Source organism: Microtus oregoni, unplaced genomic scaffold, assembly GCF_018167655.1.
Source record: "Microtus oregoni isolate MIOR12 unplaced genomic scaffold, Mior012 000063F_ref0000156, whole genome shotgun sequence".
NCBI classification, from domain to species: domain Eukaryota; kingdom Metazoa; phylum Chordata; class Mammalia; order Rodentia; family Cricetidae; genus Microtus; species Microtus oregoni.
The window spans coordinates 9,611,798-9,636,418 of record NW_024543873.1 but is presented as its reverse complement, the minus strand read 5'-3'; the positions used below and the strand labels follow the sequence as shown (position 1 = coordinate 9,636,418).

The following is a 24,621-nucleotide window of genomic DNA, read 5'->3' as shown; positions in this document are numbered from 1 at the left end:
CTAAGACTGCCTTCAGTTGTGCTTAGGTGATTTTCCACCGGACCGTTTTTCTCCATGTTCTAGACTTAGAGTTTCAGATGTGGTTCTGGATATAATACACCTTTCCCTTTGGGTGATGCCGTCCCATTTCTGTCCTCCAGGGACATCCAATAGGAGGATTAAATATCTCTTAGCTGTCCTTGTTTCTTTGGAATATACTGAGGTCATTATAGGATGTGGCTCACTTCGAATAGAAGCATGAATCTAATGGAAATTCTGAATGAAAATAGTTTAGGAACACTACGGAAGTAATCCTGGACTAGGAGACTGAGAGCAATTTTTACTACTCAGCACTATGAAACTAGATTAATCAACTTCTCTGAGTTCCGATTTTTTAATCTCTGCGATGAGAATACTGGAAAAGATAGTTTCTAGGGAATCTACCAGTTCTAAAAATCATGTTTTCCTCCCAGGCAGTGGTAGTTCATGCTTTTAATTCCAGCAATCGTGAGGCAAACACAGGCCAGCCTAGTCTACAGAGTGAGTTCCAGAACGGGCGCCAAAGCTACACAGAGAAACCCTGTCTCGAAAAAGCAAACAGACGAACAAAAAAAATCTTTTCCTACTTTTGAAGCCATAGAATTCTGTGTTGTAGGAGTTGTCCAAGAATGTTCTTTCTCTATGTTGCCTTGACCAAGAACCTTCATTGTCTTCTGGCTATTTTGTCTCTGAGATGCACATTTCATAGTTACTTAAGTAATTAATGTTCATAAAATACTTGGAATATCCTTTAGATACATTGTCCTTCTGTCTTATACAGTGCTATATAATAACATTCAAGTGTTCTGTAAATGAAATTAAGTCTTTCTGTGATAGGATTGAGGAACATTTACGAATCTCAGTATTAAAATAGTGCTTTGCTGAATCTTATTAAAATTATGTTTTGAAAGCATATTTAATAATTTTCTTTCCTTTATATAGATGTATTTTTTTGGTTCTGGGATATAATGCTAATTATAACTATGCTCAATATTTGCTATTAGACTCTCTGCTAAGAGAGTGAAATCTAGTAAACTTTGATACTGCTAATTTGTAATGGGGCAATTTTAACTGAGTGAAGTTTATTTCCAAATGATATATGAGAAAATGGTGTTGTTTAGTAGATTAAAATAGACAATAATTCACAGACCATATTTCTACTTAAAGTAATCATTTCTTATGTCCTTGGGATAATGCTTATTTGCGTGTGACAGTTACAAAGTTTATTGGAACTTATTAAATCCAAAACCTAGAACTGAATGTAAATAAATGCTCACATTATATCTAACAAGTTGTGGGTTTAGAGTCTTAAAGAATGGTAAAAATGGGATGTAAGGAAACAGTTTCAGTTGGTTTCTTCTCACTTTGAAAAACTATTAAAATAATTCTATTTAACACAAGTCTCTCAGAAATCTAGATTGAAAATTGACACAGTTGATTTTGATTGGCTTCTTGGCACTTAGTGATATTAGACAACAGTGTCTGTTTGCCAAGTTTTTTTTTTTTTAGTCAGTTGATTATTGAGAGTAAAATGATACCTCGAGGAGATTTGTGAGAAAGTGATCATCAACTGTATACTTTAGAAAGTTGTAAAACTCTCATCCTATTTTCGATTTGGCAACCTTAAGGTGTCTTTCTGGGCAGATAACTACTAGAAGAACTGGTTTGGTACAATTCTGGGAGTAACTGTTCTCAGAAGGTGAAATCACATTTGCAATTATTGCTTCGTAGAATTGTCATAAGCATAAAATTCCAAATCGCCTTTCTAAAATATACTTCTCTTAACTACATACAGCTAATATATTGCTACTTTTGTTTAATGTTTTGAAATGTCTGCACGTGCTTCAGATTTTGCAAATTTGTTAGAAACTCATTTTGGAATGAGGCATTCCAAGGTGGATGTGTACATGTATATGTGTCTCTATCCATGCTTGTCTGTGCATGTTTTTTCATGTGCTTTCCCTTCTCTCACTTTCTAACAACTTGCCTTGCCGTTTCTGAGGCCTTTTTGCTAGATACCTTAAAATTTTCCAAAGTGCGATACTGACTAGGATATATTTGTATTTGTGAATTTTTTAAAAATCAAGTATGTTTTGGCTGCTAAGATGTTGAGGAACATTCTTTTCTTTGATTCATTTAAAGATTTCTCTGAGAGAGTTTTGTGTTGAGTTCTAAAAGAAGTTGGAAATATAATTTTCTGGCTTTTTTTGAGAAGTAGTTAATGTGTTATAGAATAAAAATTACACAGAAGGTATTGATGGCTGATGTTAATTTAATATTTATAAGGTTTGTGGATTACTGGTCAGTTCTTCAAAATAAACCTTATCTTTCCAGATACTAATATACATGTAAATATCACTTCTATGTCTGTATTTATACCTCATAGAAAATGAATTTTGCTTCTATAATGAACTATATTTTAAAAAGGAGTTGTGATTATTCTAGTTGATTTTATGCTGTCTTTCTGGTGTATTAGATGATGTGATTAGGATTTTTGAAAATAGTTTTTTATTATAGAAAAATTCATCTGTAGTTTTTTGGTTTGTTTGTTTGTTTTTATACAAAAGAAAAATCTTTTTAAAGGACTTAGTCTTGGTCCTTAGAAACCAGGGGCAATTTAGAAAGAATCTCTGAAAGTCAAAATTTTGGGCTGGAGGTATAAGTTTATTGTTCATTGTTGGGAACTGAATATAAGAATAAATATGAGCTCTTTGTTGTGGTGGTTATTGTTTTTAAAAGGTAGTGACTTTTATGTTATTGGTGGTCTGCCTTTAGTAAGTATGCATTGATAGAGACAAGATAATTTTATTTTTAGTAGAAATGGGTGATAGGAAGGTAGATATTTAGAGACAGCAACTTGCTCATGTGAGAAGTAATATTTTGCAGCTTGTAAAAAAGAGTCTCACATAGTATTAATTTATCCTCTTTTTACTTTTGAAAATCACACAGAAAATTGGTGAATTTATTTTGCTGCTTTCACTAAAAGCGCAAAATAACCAATCACTTTGGGATTATTTACAACACTGTTTTCAGGCGGTATTTTAAAACAATGTAGATGAACCCTTTCTTTGACATTGCTTTCATGAAATCCCTCAAGCTGCTTTTACAGCAGCTTTAATTTTTGGAACCTCTTTGACACTTGCTAATCCCAAGAGGTTACTGGACCGCTGCTGAGCTGTGGAGTGGTCCCTGCTGGACACCTGCTTGGCCAGCAGTGTCGGTCTTTCCGCTAGACAATTTGTGAGCTGTTTGGGGGAGGAGGAGGAGTAAGGGGGGTGAGCAGGAGGAGAAAAGGGGAAAAAGGGGAGGGCAGTATTGAATTCGATTGTTGATAGCGTCCCCTCCGAGGGCTGCTATTAAGAGCACGCTATTCTGTACTTCTGCTGCAGAAGCTAGAGAGATACTTGTGTTACCACAGCATGCTGTAGATGTATGAGGTTTTGCTCATCCCGGCTTGGAAATAAAAATAGGAAAGGAGTGCAACTTGAATCAGAAGCTACTAGAAGAGTGCGCAGAGTTCTTCAGCAGTTTATATTTGCTCTGACATTTTGCTTTCTTCTAACTGGAAAACAGAGGACCTGGCATTTTTTTAACTGGGCTTTTCCCATAATGGCATTCTTGTATTGTGTGGTCAGAGCTTGCACAGAAGGAAAGCAGGCTGCTGAACTTACTCACTGATCTCTATTAGCTGTGGCCTAAGGCTATGCTCAGGTTTATATCCCATTTGTATTGTTGCAGCTCAAAAGAAGAATGTTCAGAGGATGACAAATGTATTCTGAGTAGGTATGTTGTTTCATTCTTATATGGAACCCATCTATTTTTTTCCTGCTACTATTGGTCAGAAATCAGGTTAATAGGTGCAGAACATAGTACAATGCTGCAGTATCCCTGTTAAGGTAGAACAATGGTATTGCAAGCTTTTTTAAAGCACCATAGCTGCTTTTATTAAGTAAAGCTGCATTGTGTACTATGCACAGTACAGGGCGCGCACACACACACACACACACACACACACACACACACACACATGCTGCAGTCAACACTTTCCTAACAAGGTGGCACTATTGTGAGTTGGAAGGATAGAATCATCTTATTGCTTTAGGGGACAGTAGGATTTAAAGGATGTACCTTTCAGTCCTATTGTAGAGATTGGAAGCGTCGGTTTAGGGGCACTGGCAGAATCTTTCGCTTGTTCTCCGCGGCTGCCGTGTCAGTCCACGGTGGAATGGAAGTGCTAGTTGGAAGCGCTGTTTACTGTTATTGTAATACCGTGGTGACAACATGCCTTTGAAATGGAAAGCGAGCTCTCCTGCTCTCTGGAAATTCTCAGTTCCTGTGCTTAAAACATCCAGGTCAACTCCACTTTCTCCAGCATACATGTAAGTGAGAGAAAATAGGATGTTAAAGTGGGATTTCATTCATGAATCTGCCGTGTGGTAAAATGTGGGATGGGGATTGCAAATGCACCATCCCCCAACTGACAAGATTGAGAAACAAAAAAAGAAAAACAAACAAACAAACAAACAAAAAACCACCCTCAAGCTTGCTTGCATGTAAAGATTCTGGCATGCCCACATTACCATTGTTTTTGTTTTCTAGAGTTTGTTTTTACTTAAAGTGTTATAAATGCAAATCTAATCATTGCTCTGCAGATATAGCCAAGGGATTGTATAAGGAAACTAATGTTTAGCCTGTGATATTTGAGATTTTTATATATTTGAAATACTGTGATTTCTTTTGTGTGATGGCTTAAAATCTGCTGATGTTTGATGTTTGTGATATGCTAAGTATGAAAATGTTTGTGTATTATTTTGGATGGATTTGAAACATTTATAGTTCATCAAATGAGTCTTTCAGCCAAGACTTTTGCTTTCTAGTTCTGTATAAATATTAATGAATGAGTGATATTACATCTTTCTCAATTTTCATTCATGTTGTGATAAGTTCAGATTCGGGTGGCCCTTGCTTCTATGGCAGTTTCTCCTACATTCAGAGGTTGAAAAGTGTGTTCTACAAACAGCTGTTCTGGAAATGTATTTTAATTAAATAGCTAGAGAAGCGCATTGAAAAATATGTTTGGACTTAAAAAATACTTTAAATCTTTAAACTGTAGCTTAAAAACAAAATCCAGGAGATAGGATGAAGTGTTCTTTGGAAGTATTGTTCGGAATCCTGTTCTTCTAGAGGAGGGATGAGTGAAGGAAATCTTTTGGTTAATAGCGGTGTTTGAACTCTGAAAGTTCCCTTCAAAATCTTTTTAGCAGTCATAATGTGAAAATCCTTGCTTTAGGGGAAACCTGTGTTTAGAAGGCTGTTGTGAGTTGCCATTTTTAAACTTAGTTTCTTGAGAAACTCAGATAGATACAGTGGCCAGCTCCTTGGAAAGATACTCCTCAGCTGCTGAGGAAGTATGTTCCTGTCTCCCCTGGACCCGAACTGCTTCCCTAGAAAGCAAGGAAAGAAATGAGGATCTTTGAGAATCATTATTAGATCATTTTTCATGAGCCTCCATGTTTGTGTTCGAATTATTTTATCGGGTTGGGTTGTAAACTCCTTTTTCCTTTGGTGAAGTGCAGTCATGTAGGGGATGCTTGTGAAAAGACAGCAGCTATGTTTGTTTTTCACAAACTAATGGAAGGCGACAATTAGTGGAGCTCCTTCCAATTATTTGAGAAAACAGGATGGCTTCCTGATTTTAAGAATCTTAACTAATGAGAAATGATTAAATGTAAACCAAAAGCCACTTGACTATATACAAAACAAAACCCTGCAAAGATTGCTAGGTTACAAATGAATAATAGTAATTAATGTTTATAGTATTTTTGCTTTACTTCACTGTTCAGATGAAAAAAAATATATTTCCTTTTGTAGGTGGTTTGCCCTTTTTTGAGATGTTATATATGAATACATGCCCATATTTTATTAATTCTTACTAGCCAGAAGCTCAGATACAAAGTAATACAAAATTTTAATGAATGTCATTCTTCCATTAAGAATTCATTTATCTGTTTGACCTGGTGTAGAAAGGAAAACTAGAAAATACTGTGATCTTACAGTGGTGAGTGCTATTTACTAGTAGTACGCCTGGGTAGGATGGATTGATATGTTTGAAGAGCTAAAGGTTAGGCTAGACTATTTGGACTGGTACCAGAAAATATTATTAAATTGATCCCAGCTTGCTTTTCTTTATAAATGCATTATTACCACATATTAACTGAATATACATGGAGAGAAAGAATGTTTGATATGGAAAAGACTCACTTGGGGAGTCTGTAAGTTGTTTACCTTTTAACTTTTAGGTCACAATTCATTGACTCATTTGGCCCAAAATAAGAAGCCATCTTGGTTACTTTGTGTTTTTAATCAGTGCTTTATACTCTAAAATCTTTTCTGTACACAAATGATGTTTAAGTTTATCATAAACTTTAACCCTCCAAATTATAAAAAAATAAGTTAAATTACTGGATCAGGTACCAATATTTGTTCTTAGACTTGTTTGACTGGCATTAAATCCTGGGTTTTGTTGCCGTAGCTCTTTAAAGTCTTTGTATTGCAATGGAATAGTTAAATTCTGACACATTGGTGTATTGTGATCTATTGGACATTGAGCTATAAAATCCTATCTTAGAATTTCAGGTAATATTTTGATTAATCTGGAATCTAGAATTATTCACAGTTGATGGACAGTCTCTTCATACGTGCGCCTGTGCAACCCAAACAATGCTTTTCAATGTTCTATCATTATGTAGTGGGATTTGTCAAATACATTTTACATGACGTTGATTGGAAACAAGTGTTTTCACCAAGAATTGAACTGCTAAAACCAGGTGTCCTTAGTTCTAGTGCCAATGTACTGTAGGAGTTCAGCAGGTATATCAGAAAGTGAAGGCTCTACCATTGTCTTTCCAAACCCAGCTTCAGTGCTGTTTAGCTCCAGCTTTGCTTTGGTGCTGGTCAAAGCTGCTATGCCAGCATCAGCTACAGTACAGAGCATTTAATTCATTGTAAACATTGAACAGAAATAGTGGTTTTATTCCTTGTAGATTTTGTAGTTCATGTTTGTTATCCTTTTGTAGATAGTTGAAATGTTTTATGTAGCATAAAATACATTTTCAACTGCGTTGTAATATGTTGGGTGGAGACAAGAGATTTAGGATAATTATTTGGCCCTGTATACTGAATAGACATAGTCTTCCTCTAGCTTCATGTTTGAACATGTGCAGAGTGATATGCCAAACATCTGGATGTCTGGAGGGATTGTCTTAATAGACACTGAGTCCTTGGTGTCATATTTGTGCTACTCGTCTGTTCAGCAATAAGTTGAAGTTCAACCTTAGCCTCAGGGAGGTTCTCCTGGTCAGTGGAAAGTGCATTAGTAGAGACTCTGCTCCTGGCAGGTGCACACCATATAAATTCCCTTATCATTTGCCTTAAATGAATAAAGCTGAAAGAGCAACCACATCTAAGGGGTTTGCCAGTGTTTTGGTATTCATTGTTTTAAGATAGCGAATGGCTCCTTCAGGCCAGTGTTATAGGATTAATGCATTGTTAAATTCTGAAGGCACACTGAAACAGTATTAGTTCTAGCAATGTTTTCTTCTTTTCTTCACAAACAGCAAGTTTTATCAGTAACAGAAGTATGGCCAGAAGGAGGAAAATAATTAGGTAAGAATTAGATGGTGCATTGTAACAGTGTATTTTGGCAAGATGGATACTATGAGATCCTTTCCTTAGATTTTTACCTTTCTCAGGATAAAAGGTGACAGATATAAGTAAACTAATTTAAACAAGAATAAATCTTATTTTCCCTTTGTCCCTATAATTGTAATTAGTTAGCTTTCTGTTTAAAATTGGTTGAATATGTAAACTGTTGTAATTCTTAGCAATTTCTTTAATCAATAAAATTCAGTCCTTAGATTTCCTGAGGAAAACAGTTTACATACTATGTTAATTTGCCCCATTTCTGGATGATTCAAAAGACAGATATAACAAAAACATATATTTTATACTTTTGATATTTTCTTTCTTTTCTTTGCCCTAAGATTGTCCTCTACTAATTTGTAATACAAACCAAAACTTGGAGTTTGAGAACACTTTCTTAGCTACTGAAATACATAAAATAGTCTCAAATTAAGAAAGAATATTTAGAGGCAGGTGGATCTCTGTGAGTTCAAGGCTAGCATGGCCTACAAGAGCTAGTTCCAGGACAGGTTTCAAAATAACACAGAGGAAACCCTGTCTCAAAAACGTAAACAAAAATAAAAACCAGAAAACTAAGAAAGATTATTTAATTGCTCTCACAGTTAGCACATAAACTTTTCTTATGTATCTGCTTGATTTGTTTTTGCCACATAACAAAATGATGTTAATAGATAATGTAACTAATGCATTAGACTAATTTGTGTTGCTTTGTAACTCATGTGGCATGGTTGTTAGGGATTTGCAATGTCTTGATTTGCAGAGCGATTACCTTATCATTTATTAATAGAAACCCCCAGTGACCTTTGAGGTTATTTGGAGAAGTGACACTCCCTTTAATTGGTGCAGGAATCCCTCCAGTGATACTTCTCAAAGATGGCCCTCCATGTCCTCCTTGTCCATCGTCCCCAGAGCAGCACCTTCATTCATAGATGGCTCTTCTTTGTATTGTACAAATCAGTTTCTCATGCCAGTGGAACCTCATGGAGCTAGGAGAGTTAAAGTATTTCTTGAATGCAGCCAAGCTTGGAAACTGTCAGGTGTGTCATGGTTTCCAGGCACTTTGTGCTCCAGTTGTTCTCGGGGTTTCTTTCTTTCTTTCTTTCTTTTTTTTTTTTTTTTTTTTTTTTGGTTTTGGTTTTGGTTTTGGTTTTTCGAGACAGGGTTTCTCTGTGGTTTTTGGAGCCTGTCCTGGAACTAGCTCTGTAGACCAGGCTGGTCTCGAACTCACAGAGAACCGCCTCCCTCTGCCTCCCGAGTGCTGGGATTAAAGGCGTGCACCACCACCGCCCGGCTTATGTTCTCAGGGTTTCTATGCTAGGCTGTATTGGGGGTCCTGGGAACAGGATGCAGTTCATGTAGTCCCGCTCGGGCAAGGCCGCCCTCTGCTTTAATGTTCGCAAACTTTTCTTTTCGGAGGTTTATGATTAGACTGCATCTCCTCTTTATCAACATTTATTCTTTTAGCTACTTAAGATATTTCAGTCTCGCGTGTACCAGTAAGGCTAAAATTTTCTTGTCAATCCCATTGTGCATTTTTAAAGAAACATCTCAAAGCCTTTTAACGAACTTGTGAGCAATACTGCACATAAACAATGTATAAAAAGCTATCTTTCTTTCACTTTCAGATGTTTCGAAGAATTTTAATTGCTAAGAATTTATTTTGCTTCATTATTTTTATTCTTAAAGGATGCTGCTGCCCAGAACCCCTCCCTGCAAAGTGGCTGCCCATAATGGGGCCAGAGGCAGAATTGAAAATCTCCACACTGTCATGGAAAATCACAGTTACTAGGAATTACATCCATTCGTCTTTACAGAATATTTAGGCAAGATGTGTGTAGATCCAAATTTGAGAGAGGGAGGAATGAGAAAGTAGTAAGAGACTGGCACATATCTGTGTAAATAACTTTACTGCAGTTAAAGTTAACAGATAAGCACTGCAGGCGATATTTTCAGTTGAAAAGGCAGTGGGTGTATTACTGTATGTTTATCCAAGTCTATCCCCAAAAGGGCATATAGCTGTTATTCTAGGTATTCAAAATACATACGACTTTTTCAGTCATCTTATAAGTTGAAACTATCACAAGTAAAAAAAAAAATAACTTCAGTACAGCTAACTCACATCTCTGACTACCATCACAGCACACTGTGAGGTCTGTAATGTGTCAATGTGAGCTGTAACTCTTGATTCTCCAGGCGTCCCAAGAGACAGTCATATTGCATGTGGTTAATATAGGAAAAGGTCAAAATTTGGAATGTTCACTTCTGAATGTATATTCTGAATGTGTGTGTGTGTAAATCAGGAGCCACCATATTCTACATTAGTAGCACTCAGCAGTCACTGAGTGTGTTGCATGCCAAGAACAACTACTGAGTATTAGACAGATACAGTCCTTGTAGTCAATCAGAACGACTATCCTTCATCTTCCATTCTGTTTTTATTCATGTTTTACGTCTGTGAAAAATCTGAACCAAGATAAGCATTAAGTGCTTTCAATTTTGGTAAACTGATTTGAAGGCAATAAAAACACTACTGAAGAAAAATGGGTATGAGTCTAATGGGCCACAAAGTAGAGATAGGTACAAAATTTTAAGATGCATACTGCATAGTATTCAAAATAAATCAATTTATGCTTAAACCAGATACTATCATTTTAAACAACAAAATGGAAAGCCATCCTTCATGTTAGACAGGAAATAATTTATTGGTCAGATGCTTTTTATAACATAGTAGTAATCATAGCTTTCCAAGCAGCAATAGTTTCGTCTAAATTATGTAATGGAATTTTTGTTTAAAGTGACATTATATCATTTTCCATTACAGTAAAATATTTTTACTGACATAACTCACTATGATGAAGGTATCTATTTTTTACTCAGATTTTGACATTTCTGGTCTACTAAGGTGAGAGCATGCCCAACTTGTTTCAGAGTGCTGGGTAAAATGTGGTTCGGTGGAGAAGTGAAATAATATCCCTCATTAAGACAATAAAAATAGTTTAAAACTTTATCATGTATATCAGATGCTCTGAATTTCATATGAGAATTTATCCCATTTAAAAAATCCTAGTTTAGTATGGTTAATAGAATTTATTGAGCGCTACTGTGAAAGTGCTAAGCCCCTTCCATGACTCTTCTCTTAAACGGCATACATAGATGTATTCTCTCCTTCTTACAGTCAGAGACACAGAGTTTCAAGTAAGGTAATTAGCTTGTTCAGTATGATTTATCAAAATGCTAAATGAAGCCATGATTTAAACCCAGGGATACCTGAGTTCATAGCTTTTGTGAAGGCTTTCACATCTTCTAAATTAAGTTTCATGGTCTTTGTGGTGCTTGGTATGGGATGCAGGCTTTGAAGATGCTGGGCAAGGTCTGTACCACTGAACTACCCCTCCAGACAATGTGCTTGCTCCCTTTTATTTCTTACTTTAATTGGATAGTGCCTTAGTAGAATCAAAAGAAAGAAGCAGCCTGGTAACTGAGAGAACTTACCCACAGATTGCCAGCTAGAAAAGCTGTAGGAAAATACTGGGTAAACTTCCACTACTTGCTATTCTGATCTGTATTAACTATTGTCTCTTGTATTTCTTTGCTAAAACTGTTCACTTGGGTTTGGGTTTGTTTTTGAGACAGGGTCTCTTGGTGTAGCCCTGGTTAACCTGGAACTTAACAATGTAGAACAAACTGGCCTGGAACTCACAAAGTTCTGCCTCCCAAGTGCTGAGATTACAGGTGTGTGCCACCACACTTGGCCTGTGTAATTTCTTAATGTGCTAGTCTACCCCAGTTCCCCGTGGAAACTAGCTACCATGGACAGTGCTGTAGCTAGCATGCTCCTTTCAGCACTCTCCATGGGTACTTCTCTACTCAGGATGTTTAATATTTTCTTGAGGATAGTATTATCCTCTTGCTCAGTTATATACAAGCACTCAATAAAGATTAAAACTCCCCATTTATTAGTTTTTTATTGCTTTACTATTGAGTCAATGTGTACTGGTGGCCTCAAGCATCACAAATGTATTATTTTACGATTTAGTAGATCATAAGTTTGGGACTGGTCTCAGCAGGCTAAAATGCAAGTGTCAACAGGGCTGAGACTCTGGGGGAAACCTGTTCCTGTTCATTTCCTGTCAGTGATTAAATGAAGTTCTCTGTGGGTGTAGGGCTAAGATCTCCATTGTCTTGCTGGCCATAGCTAAAGGAGAATTGCAGCTTCTGGAGGGGGAGGGAACGGCATTCCTTTGTTTTTGACTGTCCTCCATCTTAAAAGTCAACAAGTTGAATTCCTTTTTTATTACTCTATGACCTACTCTGTTTCTTCATTTAAGTACCTATGTAATTAAATTTGGCCATCTGAGCAATACAAGACAGTTTTGATATATCAAGGTCCAGAATATTAGTTTGTTTTTTTTTTTTTGGCCTTGAACATGTCCACATCCTCCTTTTATCTTTAACATGTTCACAAGTTTCTGGGATGTAAATCTTTTCAAGTGTCTACTCTAATGAATCTAGATCAATAGTCATACTAGGCTTGTATAGGGATTGTAAGAAATTATTCTATTTAACCCAAGTGATATGCACTTTGCATTCTTACAACTAAGCTCTTTTAATCTGAATAAGCTATATTTATCTCTGGGTAAATAATTTTCTTCCTGTGTATTACAGTAAGTTAGATGTAACATAGGCAGCTCTCAAACCCTTGCAATAAGACTTAATGAAATTATTATTGAAAATAGAATTGTTCAGTTATAGCCTTATAATCTGGATTTGTGTTGAAAGCATCATGAGAACACTACACAAGAACTTTTTTCTGTACTGATTCTTGCAAACATTGGAAAAATATTGATGACATCAATTTTTCAAGTAGACATAGTCACATAAAATGCAGATAAGAATATGAACATAAAATGCTAGTCATTAGAATTATATTATTTATTGGACGTCATAAAAAAAGACTATGGTGAAAAGATTTCCACACCTCATGTCTCATTTTTAAAATTAAGTAAGCAGTAGTCGTATATCTTGGATTAAATAGTGCAACTCATTTCCTTAATAAGATTTGATTTAAGAAACAGAAGCATACAAAATGATTCTGTTGACATCAGTGCTGTTGAGAAATTCTTAGAGTGAGGGCATGGTGCAAGTCGGTTGATGTAGCTGCATTATTTCCTTGACAACCTAAACTATTCCACATTTCTAGTTGCCTTGAAAAAGCATTTAATGTTTTTCAATGAATTGTTCAAAATTGGTAGAAATAAAAAGTTTGGTGGAAAACAATCACAACTAGAAGATTCTTACACATCTCTCGAAAGACATAAACCAGGGTTGCCGAGAGCCTTTTGGAAGGCCTTTATACGTGTCAGTTAAAAACACACTTACTTTGGGTTAAGACTCAACAAAATTGAATGTAATTAAAAAATTTTAATGTATTTTAGAATTGCCAAGCAACAGCATGTGTGATTGATAGTCTTTTTTATGCCCTTTAGTGCTAGGTCTCCAGTAGGAAAATGAGAAAGTATTGAAATTTGAGTGCTCTTTAATTACCAATTATTGAATGAAGTTATAGCAGTGAAATAACAGCAGGAGAGTATAATCTGTCCTTTTGTTGCTGAGTTTTAAACCTGATTTTTCAAGTTGCTAAGGCCTGAAAAGTACTGTTACTAAACTTGAAGTCAAATGAAGAGACGTTCTGTACTCAGATCCAGTTACCTAGCCCTCTAGACACCTGTTGTAAGGAGGCTACTATGACCGCCCTGACCGAAATAATCACACAGAAACTATATTATCTGCAATACTATTTGGCCAATAGCTTAAGCATATTTTTAGCTTGCTCTTATATCTTAAACCCATCTCCATTAATCTAAGTAATTTGTTATCCTATATACTTTAAAATAATCATGTTTACTCTATTTCTGTTAATGCTTTAACCTAGCACTGATTTTTTTCTACAATTTTTAGATCTTATTTTCTTGACTGTATTACAGTTAATGTTAAAGGCTAGTTCACAACAAAGCCTCGAATAGATCTCTCTTTATAGATATTCTCTCGTGTTGTATTCTCACTTGTATTCTCTCATGCTATAGTAAAATATTGTCCCAATTAAGTTGTTCTACCTTGTTTTGAGTAGAAATGCAAGATAATTGAGAATGAAGTTTGAAGAATATATGCATGCTCTAAGTTGTAAACAGATTATCCCATTCATGATCTCTTAGCACAACTCCCTATAAAAGTGTTTCTGCATAATCATTTCTGAAAGGTTTATGACTCTAAAGAAGTTTGTGGACCTGTAACCAAAGTTTCATTTGAAATAGACTGGACATCTGGCTCATATTTTTCCATTGTTATATTGTCAGAGTATATTTAAATTGATGCAGTTAGAGCCTGCTGCTTTGGAAATGTTGTGTTATATTGCCATATCATTATAAATTTTGGCTTTGTTTCATGTAATTATAATTTCAGGTTACATTTTTTAATAACTACTATTGTTTATTTATCAATGTATCTTTGGAGATGGCCAGACCTAGAACAAATAATCATTTTTTAAATTGATGTTTTATATGCTGAATAAGAATGAATACCCACAGGGCTGGAGAAAAGACTCATAGGTTAAGATCAGTTGTTGCTCTTCTAGAGGGCCTGAGTTAGATTCTCAGTATTCACATGGTAGCTAACAACCATCTGTAACTCCAGTTCAAGGTGTTGTATTGCCTTTTCTGACCTCTGTAGGTACCAGGCACTCAAGTAGTGCACAGACATACCTGTAGGCAAAACACCCATACAGATTTTTTGAAGGAAGGAAGGAAGGGAGGGAGGGAGGGGAGGATACCCTTAGGGACTAGGGAACAAATTTCAACTAAGGTTGTGGTGCGGGAGAATTGTCTGTATTTTGTCAATCATGTTTTAAATAAACATTGAGTGGCCAGGCAGGAAGTACAGGCAGGTCAACCAGATAGGAAGTAGAGGCGGGGCAATGAGAACAGGAGAATGCTAGGAAGGAGGAAACTCTCTCCTCCCACTACTGCCCAGATACTGAAGAAGCAACATGTGATCTGCCCTACTGTGAAAGGTACTGAGCCACATGGCTAACATAGATCAGAATAATGGGTTAATAGAAGCTACAAGAGCTAATAAGTAGCCTGAGCTAATGGGCCAATTAGTTTATAATCTTATGGAATCCTCTGTGTGATTTTCTTTGGGGCTTGCCAGCTGTGGGGAACTGGGCAGGACATAAACCCCAACAAACAGGCCCCTTCATGTTACAAGGTTGGGTGTTGGTTTACGTGAATTATACATAAAATTCATTGGTAGAAAATAGTAAGCATCTATTATAATTTTATGTAATTTAATCAACTAGTAATTATTTGTCTGACTATGATGACTTAGCAAGAAACTACCCTGTCTGATATTTGTGTTTCTATTTCTTAATATGGAGATGCTCCATAAATGCTGAATATATGGCTGACCTTAGAGAGAATAGTTTTTGGACTGTAACCCCATATAGTTCCTCTTTACATCATAGTGTTGAACATATCCATTGGAGTATGTAGTACTACATCATTGTCTTATTAGATGATAAGTTGTGGCTCTCTTGTCTAGGAAAGAGACTACCCCCAAATCTGTATTCTGTGCATCATTGATAGAAAATTCCATGGTGCTGACCCAGATTGACAGTAGTTTCAATAAATGCAATTAGCCAAGGACCAAAATATGTTACCATATTGTATCAGGTTGTGATTTGGTTAAAAAAAAGAAAAATAAAGTTATAGTCTTTTTAAGATTGCAAGTACTCTTATCTTTAAAGGTTATTTGACCTATTTCATACCTTTTGTCTTTACTGGGAAAACTTTTTCAGACAGATTGATATTTTTTTACTAGTATAGATACATTTAAATAATGATTTGTTTTGTGTGTACAGTCTAGCAGACGTTAAAATGAATCTGAATAATACTTAAGAGAAAATATAGTTTTGTACTAAGAAATCATCCATATTTTCTTATGTTATAAATTTTATACACAGAAGAGCTTCTTAGTAATCACAGAAGCTTGGCAGACACCAGATAGAAATTAAATGAATTTCTTCTTAAAATACTTGTATTCTTAGAAAACTTCATATATTTACACAATGTATCTTGATCTTATGAACCCCTCACTCCTCACTACACCTTCCAGTATCCAGGTCCACTCTCAGCACATCATCCTCTCAACTTTGTGTTCTTTTTTTAATTGATGTTTTTATAACCCAATGAATACAACTAATGCACTGCCTGAATATTGTATAGGGCCCTCCACTGACATATAGGAAATCTACCTGCTCACACCCTTCAGAAAAAAGTGACTTGTCTTTCCTCTAGCTGCTGTCAATTCCTAGTAGCTCCGCAACTAGGGATGAGGCCTTGGTAACCCTTCCCACATCTTCCCTGGAAATTTTACTTGTCCTGATCTTCTGCAGCCAGTGGCAGCTGGTGTGAATTCATGAGTGTAGCAAGCATGCCATGGCCAGAGGACAGCCTTTCCCAGCGCTCTTCCCTGTCCTTCCGCTCTTACATCCTTTCCATCCCTTCTTCTGTAATGTTCCCCAGGCCGTGGGTGGGGGAGAACTTGTTAAGTGGCCTCTCTGTTGCTGAGAACTCAAGTCACTCTTCTTAGCACTCTGAACAGACTCATCCCATACTGTGATAAGAAACTTTTTTGACCAAGGTTGAGATGCGTGCAAACCGATGTGAGTCTAAACATCCAATCTTTTCAAAATAGTTTGACGACGTTACCATTTAAAACAACAGCAGGTTCCCCTCTAGGACCTATGATTTCCCTAACCTTGAATTTTTCATCAGGTTTATAGTACCAGGCATGAAATGCTTCATGTGGAACATGCTTCTCAAATCCAATCAAGAGAGAAATTGGTTATCCCATAATAGTCATGCCGCTATTGCACCAGAGGGCACATATTTCCTGGCAGGTTTGCATTGCAATATTGGGCAAGTCCACTGATGTCTTTTCTCCTCCTAGAAACCTCGAAAGCACCTTATGGCACTATAAAAGCTAACCAGAAGTAAGGAAATCTCCCAGTTAGTTTGAGGTTGATTTTTTTTAACCAAAGTGTGTGGTATATCTTCAGTAGTAGTGGTTCTAGTAGGCAAAAAAGAGCAGTGGCAATAGCCTGTGTTGTTGTAAGTGTCCTCTGGGGTCTCCATGATCAATAATAATAACTCAAAGGGTAGTAAACTGTTCTTGGCAATGAGACCTTTATTTAACCACCCATTTTTTTGTGTGTGTGTGTGTATGTGTTGCTTTTTTATTTTTTTTTATTTTTTTTATTGAGAAAAGGAGAAAAAAAAACAAGTTTCCACCTCCTCCCAGCCTCCCATTTCCCTCCCCCTCCTCCCCCCCTACGCCCCCTCCTCCCAACCTTCTCCCCCTCCTCCCACTCCTTTCCCCCTCCCTCTCCAGTCCAAAGAGCAGTCAGGGTTTTCTGCCCTGTGGTAAGACCTAGGACCTCCCACCTCCGTCCATATCTAGGAAGGTGAACATCCAAACTGGCTGGGCTCCCACAAAGCCATCACATTTCGTAGGATCAAACCCCCGTGCCATTGTCCTTTGCGTCTCATCAGCCCTCATAGTTCGCCATGTTCAGAGAGTCCAGTTTTATCCCATGCTTTTTCAGTCACAGTCCAGCTGGTCTTGGTGAGCTCTCAATAGATCAGCTCCACTGTCTCAGTGGGTGGGTGCATCCCTCGTGGTCCCGACTTCTTTGCTCATGTTCTCCCTCCTTCTGCTCCTCATTGGGACTTTGGGAAACCTCCCTACCAAAAAAAAAGCCCAGGACCAGATGGTTTCAATGCGGAATTCTACCAGAACTTCCAAGAAGAGCTAATACCCATACTCCTTAATGTATTCCACAATATAGAAACAGAAGGGTCATTACCTAATTCCTTTTATGAAGCTACAGTTACTCTGATACCAAAACCACACAAAGACTCAACCAGGAAAGAGAATTACAGGCCAATCTCACTCATGAACATCGACGCACAAATCCTCAACAAAATACTGGCAAACCGAATCCAAGAACACATTAGGAAAATTATCCATTATGATCAAGTAGGCTTCATTCCTGAGATGCAGGGCTGGTTCAACATACGAAAATCTATCAATCTAATCCAGCATATAAATAAACTGAAGGAAAATAACCATATGATCATCTCATTAGATGCTGAAAAAGCATTCGACAAAATTCAACATCCATTTATGTTAAAAGTCTTGGAGAGATTAGGGATACAAGGGTCATACCTAAATATAATAAAAGCTATATACAGCAAGCCGACAGCTAACATCAAATTAAACGGAGAGAAACTCAAAGCCATCCCGCTTAACTCAGGAACACGACAAGGATGTCCATTCTCTCCATACCTCTTCAATATAGTACTTGAAGTTCTAGCAATAGCAATAAGACAACATAATGGGATCAAGGGGATTCGAATTGGAAAGGAAGAAGTTAAACTTTCGTTATTCACATTTTTTTTGTGGGAGCATTATCTACTCCTGGGGGATACCTCTGGAGAAAGGTTTTTAAATAAATATAATATATATAATCTTTAAAAGCTAATAGATTTTCATGGTCTGGAGAGATGCCTTACTGATTAAGAAGCACTAAGGACCCAGGTTCAATTACTAACACCCACATGATGTTTCAAAACCATCTGTAATGCCTTCATCTGGCCTTCACAGCCACCTAACATGCTCATGGCATATAGATGTACAGGAAGACAAAACACTCATACACATATTAAAAAACTAGTAAGTTTTCATAAGGCTTCTTCATATCTCTTTCCAGGTTAACCCATGTCCTATCCCTCTTTCTTTCATTTCCCTGCTCTATCCCTGAACATGTGATGGGAAAGACCAGTGCTGAAAATTGTAAATTAAGTGAATTATTTCCTAAAATGTTGAAGATTGTTTTTCCATGCTACATCACTAAATGGAGACGAAAGGCATAGCAGTACCTGATAAAAACAAAATATCTCTTAATTTATAATATAAATTTAAAGTTTCTTTATCCTCTAATCAATACTCTTCATTAGGAGCTAGTTGGGATACTCAGTTAAGGAGGACTAGTCCCAGATATCTTGAAGCAAAGAATGTAGAGGTGAGTTTTTCTTTAACAAATTATGCTTAACTGAATAATAACTTTGAGCTATGAGATAGTTTTCTGAGCTGGAAGAACAGTTATCTGTGAAAATACTAAACAATAATACATATCAAAATTGATCATTATAAATATAGAAAATGGGGATGATAGAAATGTTTTGGTGATGGCAGTTGCCTTTTAGCATCCAAAATATTTAATCTTGTGTCACTTGGTTGCATCATAACAGGATATATTTGAGATTCCTGACATTTGTTCTGATTGACTAGGTTTCCAGAAAGAATCATTGGGAACTATGTAATCGAATTCATTTCCTTCTAAAATACTGTAGGCATGTGAAAAGATTTGAAACTATTACTTCAGAGAATAGCTCATGAAGATATAGCGAAGGTAGTAGGTACTGTAGTAGGTACCATTTTCTGACCAGTGGGCAAACTTTTAACCCCTCATTAGTATTCCCACTTCCTTAATGATTCGTTTCTTTCTGTGTGCTTCTCACCTACTTTGAGAGTCATACATTATAATTTGCATAAAAATCCGGTTTAATGTTCTGTATATAAAGGAGTGAAAGAAGATTCTGGCCCATTATCTTAAATTAAGGTGGTATTTTATTAGTACTTTACAGCATGCAAGCAAAAGATATATGCACATAAAATAATGAAATAATAAAAATAAGTTGAATTGCCCGGCAGTGGTGGCGCACGCCTTTAATCCCAGCACTCGGGAGGCAGAGGCAGGCGGATCTCTGTGAGTTCGAGGCCAGCCTCGTCTACAAGAGCTAGTTCCAGGACAGGAACCAAAAGCTACGGAGAAACCCTGTCTCGAAAAATCAAAAAAAAAAATAAGTTGAATATAACTGGACAATCCAGAAAATTAGGTTAGGCTTTTCACTTTTTTTTTCTACTAGACTGATGATTGGTTGTAATTTGATTTTGGTTTATGGGGTCCGATTTCTAAATAAATATTGCAGTTGTATAACTTGAGTGTTTGAATAGTTAATAAATGAATTCTAGGCAGGTAAAACCCAATTTATTCATAGTATGGATCTCTTATTTAAATATGTCATAACATAATAGTCAAATTTCAGAATTGGCGAGCTACCAATAATGGGGTAAAATGACACTAGGTGACAAATCCTCAATAAGAAAGGAGTTTCAGAGCAAGTTGGCTTGATATTGAAGCAGTTGGATGTGCTTTCTACTTTATTCATTGGGAATTGATAGAAGAGAAGCTAAGTTCATAGTTGCAAGTGTAGTGAGGCCTTTTGATAGCCAGGCCTGATTGACTAGTGGCTGGAGATTAGAACATTCTGCCAATAGATTTGTGTATTACTAGAGACTAAATTCTGTGCCTCTGTATTGTATACCTCTGTGTATGATAATTGGAGTAGTTGCTGTTTCTCCCAACTGACTTGTACATACCGCCATTTTTTTATACACATACCCCTGTCTTATTTAGGGTCTCTTCTGCTGTGAAGAGACACAATGACCATGACAACTCTTATAAAGGAAAACATTTAATTGGAGTGACTTATAGTTTCAGAGGTTTAGTCCATTATCATCATGACAGGACATGGCAGCACACAGGCCAACATGGTGTTGGAGAAGGAAAGGAGAGTTCTACATCTGGCTTTTCAGACCTCAAAGCTCACGCCAGTGACACACTTCTTCCAACAAGGCCAGACCTCCTCCTAATAGTGCCACTCCCTATGCGTTCCAACATAGGAGTCTATGTCGACCATTCTTCTCAAACCACCACAACCCTTATGTGCAATCTCTCCGGGTTTATGGCTATCTAAAGTTGATGGGCCCTCTGGATGAAATGCTTTCTGTGTGTCAGGAATGGGATGAACAGTCACTAATTCATTTCTTCACTTCCTGTTTTATTTTTACTTCAAGCTATATAGTAAATTCTACCTATTCCCTGTCATCTACAATCCACCCACCCACACCCACTCATTCATCTGTTTTTCCACCTAGTCACCCACTATCGACCTATATGCTCATCTTTTTGTCTCCAAAATATTATAAATGTGAAGAATAAAAATAATATAAGAACCAAACTTCTCAAATAGAAGAAATGTTTGTCAAGGTATATGAAATGATGTAATTTAAAAAGTGTTTGTGTTTTAAATGATAAGAGCAGCACAAAGTCTTAAAATATGGTAGGTTGAGAGCAAAACCATTAATTTTAGAGTTGCTCAAGGACAGGATTGAAATATTCAGTGCAAATGCTTTTTGGTTTGGATAATTAACTTTCATCCTGTTACAGTTATCTAATGGAGTATCATTTGTCATTCCATTTGTCTAGCCCAATTCCCTCATCTGTGTCATAGTGCTATTTTTGGGATTATGATAGTCAGCATTGGAATTCAAAATCTGTTCTCTTCAATGCTGGTATGTTCTTTTAAATGTAGTAATGTAAAAATCTCCCAAACTTGTTCAGAATTATGATCCAGGAAGTAGTACTCCTTACTAATTTTTAAAAGATTTATTTTATTTTCTTATTTATGAGTGTGTGTGTGTGTGTGTGTGTGTGTGTGTGTGTGTAGGTGCAGGTGCTCTGGGAGGCAAAAAGGGGTGTTGAATTCTCTGGATCTGGAGTTATAGGAAAGCTTTGCTGTTTCTCCTGTGGATGCTGGAAATCACACTCAGGTTGTCTGGAAGAGCAGCAAATGCTCTTAATTACTAAGCTATTTCTCTAGTCTTGTTTGTTACCTTTTCTGTGAGAGGGGAACGAGGCCTTTCTGTGTTGTCCAGACTACTCTCGAATGCCTAGGCTCAAGACATTCTCCTATTTCAGCATCCCAAGTAATTAAGACAACAAGCATGCTTCACTGAAGTTGGTTTATTGTTAGTGTTATAAAATGGCATATTACTAATTTTTGCACATATGTAGGGTTCACTGTGGTATCCCTATACACACATATAATGTACAATAACCAGATCAATGAAATTGGTATATCTAACCCTGGATATTTATTGTGTCTTTATTTTGAGAATATTAAAAAAAAAACCTCACTAGCTATTTTTAAGTCTTCAGTTAACCCCCATCAGCCATAGTTATCCTATATTAGGAATCATCTTGGACCTGTTAACTGTTCTCTCACCATCATCCTCTCCCACACCCAAAGCAGGGGATTTTGGATGCATGTAATTAAACCAGAAAATTCCTTTCCTCCAACAGAATGTATTATTATGATATCTTTCTTGTATTTATAATAAAAGCCTTTAAATACGAATCATTGTACAGTCTCTACTCTCTATTTTTAACTTTTAGCCCTTGTGTAATGGAAACAATGTTGGCTCTAGGTTTAGGCATGGGTTTGGATACATAGTTATGATATGTATGTGAAGCATTAAACTCCCTGGGCTTCAGTTCCCAGTCTTGAAAGTGGGATTGTCCTGAGGATTAAGTACCACATGAGAAATGTGCCTGGCACAGTGCCTAGTACACAGCAGGTGCTGGGTGAATGATCTTATTCCTATGTTATTATGGACATCAGCTACTTGTTAGTGTAATTCTATTCTGAATGTGATGGATATATGCATGTGAGAAGCTTGCACTATAGTCTCTTTAATTTGAAATGCCATTTTCACATATGCTTATTACTTTGGTTATTTTTCTTTTTCTGGATGCTTGTATTATCACGGCAGAAACAGAATATTGAAAACACAGCAACCATTGATAAAAATGAAAATGTTGCCTATGCAAAAAGTTTTAGTAGAAACATTTCTGATCATTAATAATAGATCTCACATATAGTCATAAAAATAGAAATAACTCATTAAAGTTTTGCTCTTATGATTTCTTTTGTGCCTAACCTTATTAAGGAGATATGTTGTCCATATATTTCTTAGCCAGCAATTAATGTATGCCTTGTTCATACAGGCTGTCATGATATTTGTAGTTTCCTCATGTAATGATACTTTAAGTGATATGTTAGTTAGTAGACTAATATTTCAATTCTTGAAGTAGTATGGATTTTTCCCCTTTTAAACAACTGTATCAGACTTACTTATTTTATTTCAGAAGCTGAAATTTTTGTTTCTGATTTTAATTTTGTATTTCTCTAATTTTTATAATGGTGAAAGCTAAAGTGAATGAGTATGAATACCCAAACATGTCTGATTTATTATTTAGTTTTTGTTTGGATGGGTAGAGGAGGAAAATATTTATTAATATTTTTAACACCCAATTCATACTTCGAATCTATCTGACAACTAGTGGGAAATGGATCCTATCATCTTAAGTTTTTGATTCATTTCTTAAGGGTGGAAGGAAATACCTTGACAGATTTAGCTCTCAAATTCAAATGAGTATGAGAACAGGTGGCAAAATTTCTCCTCCACCTGCCATGCAACTTTATCACAAGAAACGTTTCATTTAGCAAATGCTGCTGTGAGCAGACACTTCTCCACCTCAGAGCAGACAAACAAATGGAAGGAGAGTACTTCTTTGAAGAAAACCCCTTTCTTGATTTTCTTTTAAAACTGTGAGTTTGAAATCTGTCTTTTCTTTTCCTGAGGGTTGGGTTTGGAAAGGGTGAGTTGTTGACTTGATTAACTGGTCTGCTGTATGGTACTGTCAAAACATGTATGGCTGTCTTGGTTGTCTTGTTGGTGTTGCCATTCTTCTATGCAGTAACTTTTGGGTATGATAATATTATTGACCTGTGAACTTCAGATATTTGTGTTATACTTTCGGCACTAACTGAATCTTAAATCAAGTGCTTTGTTGTAGTGAAACTGTGTGATTACAATACATGTTAGATTTTATATGTATAAGGAAATGATGGCAAGCCAAAAGTTGCCCTGTGAAACTAACCAGTAACTGAGTAGAGAGAATCAAGAAAACTGTTGTTCATGTACTTTAATTTTTTTCTGATTCATGTTTTTTTTCTGACAAATTCCAAGAAATGCAGGAATGTATAAGGCAAAATATTTCCTCCCAATGTCAGTGTGCTATTCTTTAGGTGATGTAAGTTAAAAGTGAGCCGCCAGTGTATAAGTTGGCATATATAACTTCCATACCAGGAAAAAGCATCTGGTTTTAATGTATTCTCATGATAATAATTTCAAAAGACACTAAACTATTCTTTTTTTCCTCGACATGACAGTGAAATGTCACCTTCCTCAGCATTTGCATTTAAAATGGATCTGTGTTTGTAGTGATAGAAACCACGAGAATGAAATGTGAATTTTATAACTTACGAAGATGCTACCTCAATTTCCAACACAATAGGATTGGTTTCAGTAGTTAGTCTTTTGGATGTAGAGACTGAGGACTGTTCAGAGGGAGTTTGTGAGCTTGGTCTAAATAAATGCAAATTAGACGTGCCCTCCCCTGGAGCATATTTGTGATTGGTATAGCACAATGTGATTGGTATAGCCATTTTTAAGAATACTCTGTTACTTACAGAACTTTGGACAAATGAACTTACTCGTCACTGTTCTGTCTAGGAAACATTTTAACAAGAGTCACAGGGCCTTCATTTGGTTGCATTCTCCTAGGACCCAGATGTAGTGCGCAATCCTTCATTATCATAAAAAAGGAGAAAAAAACTGGTCTAGTAGTAGTTTTTAGATGCCTTTTGTCAAATATCCATTTATATGAACAGCTCCACGTAGACCCCAGGGACTTCATGCATGTCTGCACTAGTGAATTTGAGAGTGTGTCTTTGATAATTTATAGGTTTAAAAAATAGACACTTTGCATTGATTTGCATGTTCTTGAATACTGAAGACATTGAACAATTTTAT

General features: G+C 36.4%; 1 protein-coding gene across 6 annotated transcripts in view; it reads left to right on the top strand.

Annotated features, from left to right (window-relative positions):
- LOC121439861 (kelch-like protein 13) overlaps positions 1-24,621 on the top strand; it is a 198,177-nt gene that overhangs the window by 129,192 nt on the left and 44,364 nt on the right. For 2 of the 6 annotated variants that reach the window (XM_041640481.1, XM_041640480.1), the window contains exon 1: positions 3,722-3,801. The exons of 2 other annotated variants lie outside the window; for them this stretch is intronic. In XM_041640481.1, coding sequence (XP_041496415.1) covers positions 3,722-3,801 — 80 coding nt within the window. Of the gene's footprint in view, positions 1-3,721; positions 3,802-4,180; positions 4,398-23,298; positions 23,355-24,621 lie in introns of those variants that run through there. 2 more of the 6 variants (XM_041640479.1, XM_041640484.1) reach the window with 2 other exon arrangements.